The sequence below is a fragment of the Passer montanus genome, unplaced genomic scaffold (genome assembly GCF_014805655.1).
Source record: "Passer montanus isolate IOZ18808 unplaced genomic scaffold, ASM1480565v1 scaffold1581, whole genome shotgun sequence".
NCBI classification, from domain to species: domain Eukaryota; kingdom Metazoa; phylum Chordata; class Aves; order Passeriformes; family Passeridae; genus Passer; species Passer montanus.
In genome coordinates this window covers 1-1,876 of record NW_024362950.1, presented here as the reverse complement: position 1 = coordinate 1,876, position 1,876 = coordinate 1, and the positions used below count along the sequence as shown (strand labels likewise).

The following is a 1,876-nucleotide window of genomic DNA, read 5'->3' as shown; positions in this document are numbered from 1 at the left end:
AAAATTGGGGAGGGGTCCCCAAAATTGGGAGGGGTCAAAAAAATTGGGGAGGGGTCCCACAATTGGGGGAGGGGTCAAAAATTGGGGATGGGTCAAAAAATTGGGGGAGGGGTCAGGAAATTGGGGGAGGGGTCCCCAAAATTCGGGTTTTGGGTTTGGGTGGATCCCAAAAATTTTGGGGGATTTTTTTTAGGATTTTTGGGGGAATTTTTTTTGTTTTTTGGGGGAATTTGGGATCCATTTTTGTGGATTTTTGGGGGCATTTTGAGGTCAATTTTGGGGAAATTTGGGGGGATTTTGGGGTCAATTTTGGTCGATTTTTGGGGGGATTTTGGGCTCAATTTTGGGGAATTTTTCTGGAATTTTGGGCTCAATTTTTGTGGATTTTTGGGGGGATTTTGAGTTAATTTTGGTGAACTTTTGGGGGATTTTGAGCTCAATTTTGGGGATTTTTGGGTCAATTTTTGTGGATTTTGGGCTCAATTTTGGTCGATTTTTGGGGGGATTTTGGGCTCAATTTTTGTGGATTTTTGGGGGGATTTTGAGTTAATTTTGGTGAATTTTTGAGGTCAATTTTGGGGGATTTTTGAGGGATTTTGAGCCAAATTTTGGGGGGATTTGGGGCTCAATTTTTCTGGAATTTTGGGCTCAATTTTTGTGGATTTTTGGGGGGATTTGGGCTCAATTTTGTGGAATTTTTGAGGGCTTTTGTGCTCAATTTTTATGGAATTTTTGAGGGATTTTGAGCTCAATTTTTGTGGATTTTTGGGGGATTTTGGGCTCAATTTTTGTGGAATTTTTGAGGGATTTTGAGCTCAATTTTTGTGGATTTTTGGGGGATTTTGGGCTCAATTTTTGTGGAATTTTTGAGGGATTTTGAGCTCAATTTTGTGGAATTTTTCTGGAATTTTGGGCTCAATTTTTGTGGATTTTTGGGGGGATTTGGGCTCAATTTTTGTGGCATTTTTTTGAGGGATTTTGAGCTCAATTTTGTGGAATTTTTCTGGAATTTTGGGCTCAATTTTTGTGTATTTTTGGGGGTATTTTGGGCTCAATTTTTGTGGAATTTTGGGGTGATTTTATACAATTTTGGACGATTTTGAGCTGAATTTTTAGAGACAATTTTAGACAATTTTTTGGGGGTTTTTTTCTATTTTTTAAGGTTTTTCCTCCAATTTTACCCAAACTTTAATTTTTTTTTTTTCCAGAGCCAGCCCCAAACTCGGACGGGGGAGGGGCTGAGGACCCCCCCGAAGACCCCCTCGAAGACCCCCTCGAAGACTCCCTCGAGGACCCCCTGGAATTTTTGAGGGATTTTGAGCTCAATTTTTGTGGATTTTTGGGGGATTTTGGGCTCAATTTTTGTGGAATTTTTGAGGGATTTTGAGCTCAATTTTGTGGAATTTTTCTGGAATTTTGGGCTCAATTTTTGTGGATTTTTGGGGGGATTTGGGCTCAATTTTTGTGGCATTTTTGGGGGAATTTTTATACAATTTTGGACGATTTTGAGCTGAATTTTTAGAGACAATTTTAGACAATTTTTTGGGGTTTTTTTTCTACTTTTTAAGTTTTTTCCCCCAATTTTACCCAAACTTTAAATGTTTTTTTTTCCAGAGCCAGCCCCAAACTCGGACGGGGGAGGGGCTGAGGACCCCCCCGAAGACCCCCTCGAAGACCCCCTCGAAGACTCCCTCGAGGACCCCCCCAAATTTTTGGGGTACCCCGAAGGATTTCGGCCCCTGCGGAGCGAGGGCCCCCCCGCGATTTTTGGGGAAATTCCCCCAAAACCCCCCCGGGACCCCTTCATGTCCCCCCTGCTGGCCCCGGACTCGCTGCTGAGGGGGCTCCCCCCCGTGCACCTGGTGGTGAGACCCCC

The 1,876-nt window shown here is 43.0% G+C and overlaps 1 protein-coding gene across 1 annotated transcript in view; it reads left to right on the top strand.

Annotated features, from left to right (window-relative positions):
* LOC120499173 (hormone-sensitive lipase-like) overlaps positions 1 to 1,865 on the top strand; it is a gene marked incomplete at both ends in the record, with an annotated part of 2,380 nt that extends 515 nt beyond the window's left edge. Inside the window, one exon of the mRNA XM_039702696.1 lies at positions 1,615 to 1,865. Coding sequence (XP_039558630.1) covers positions 1,615 to 1,865 — 251 coding nt within the window. The remainder of the gene's footprint in view (positions 1 to 1,614) is intronic.
* Positions 1,866 to 1,876: the final 11 nt, after the last annotated feature.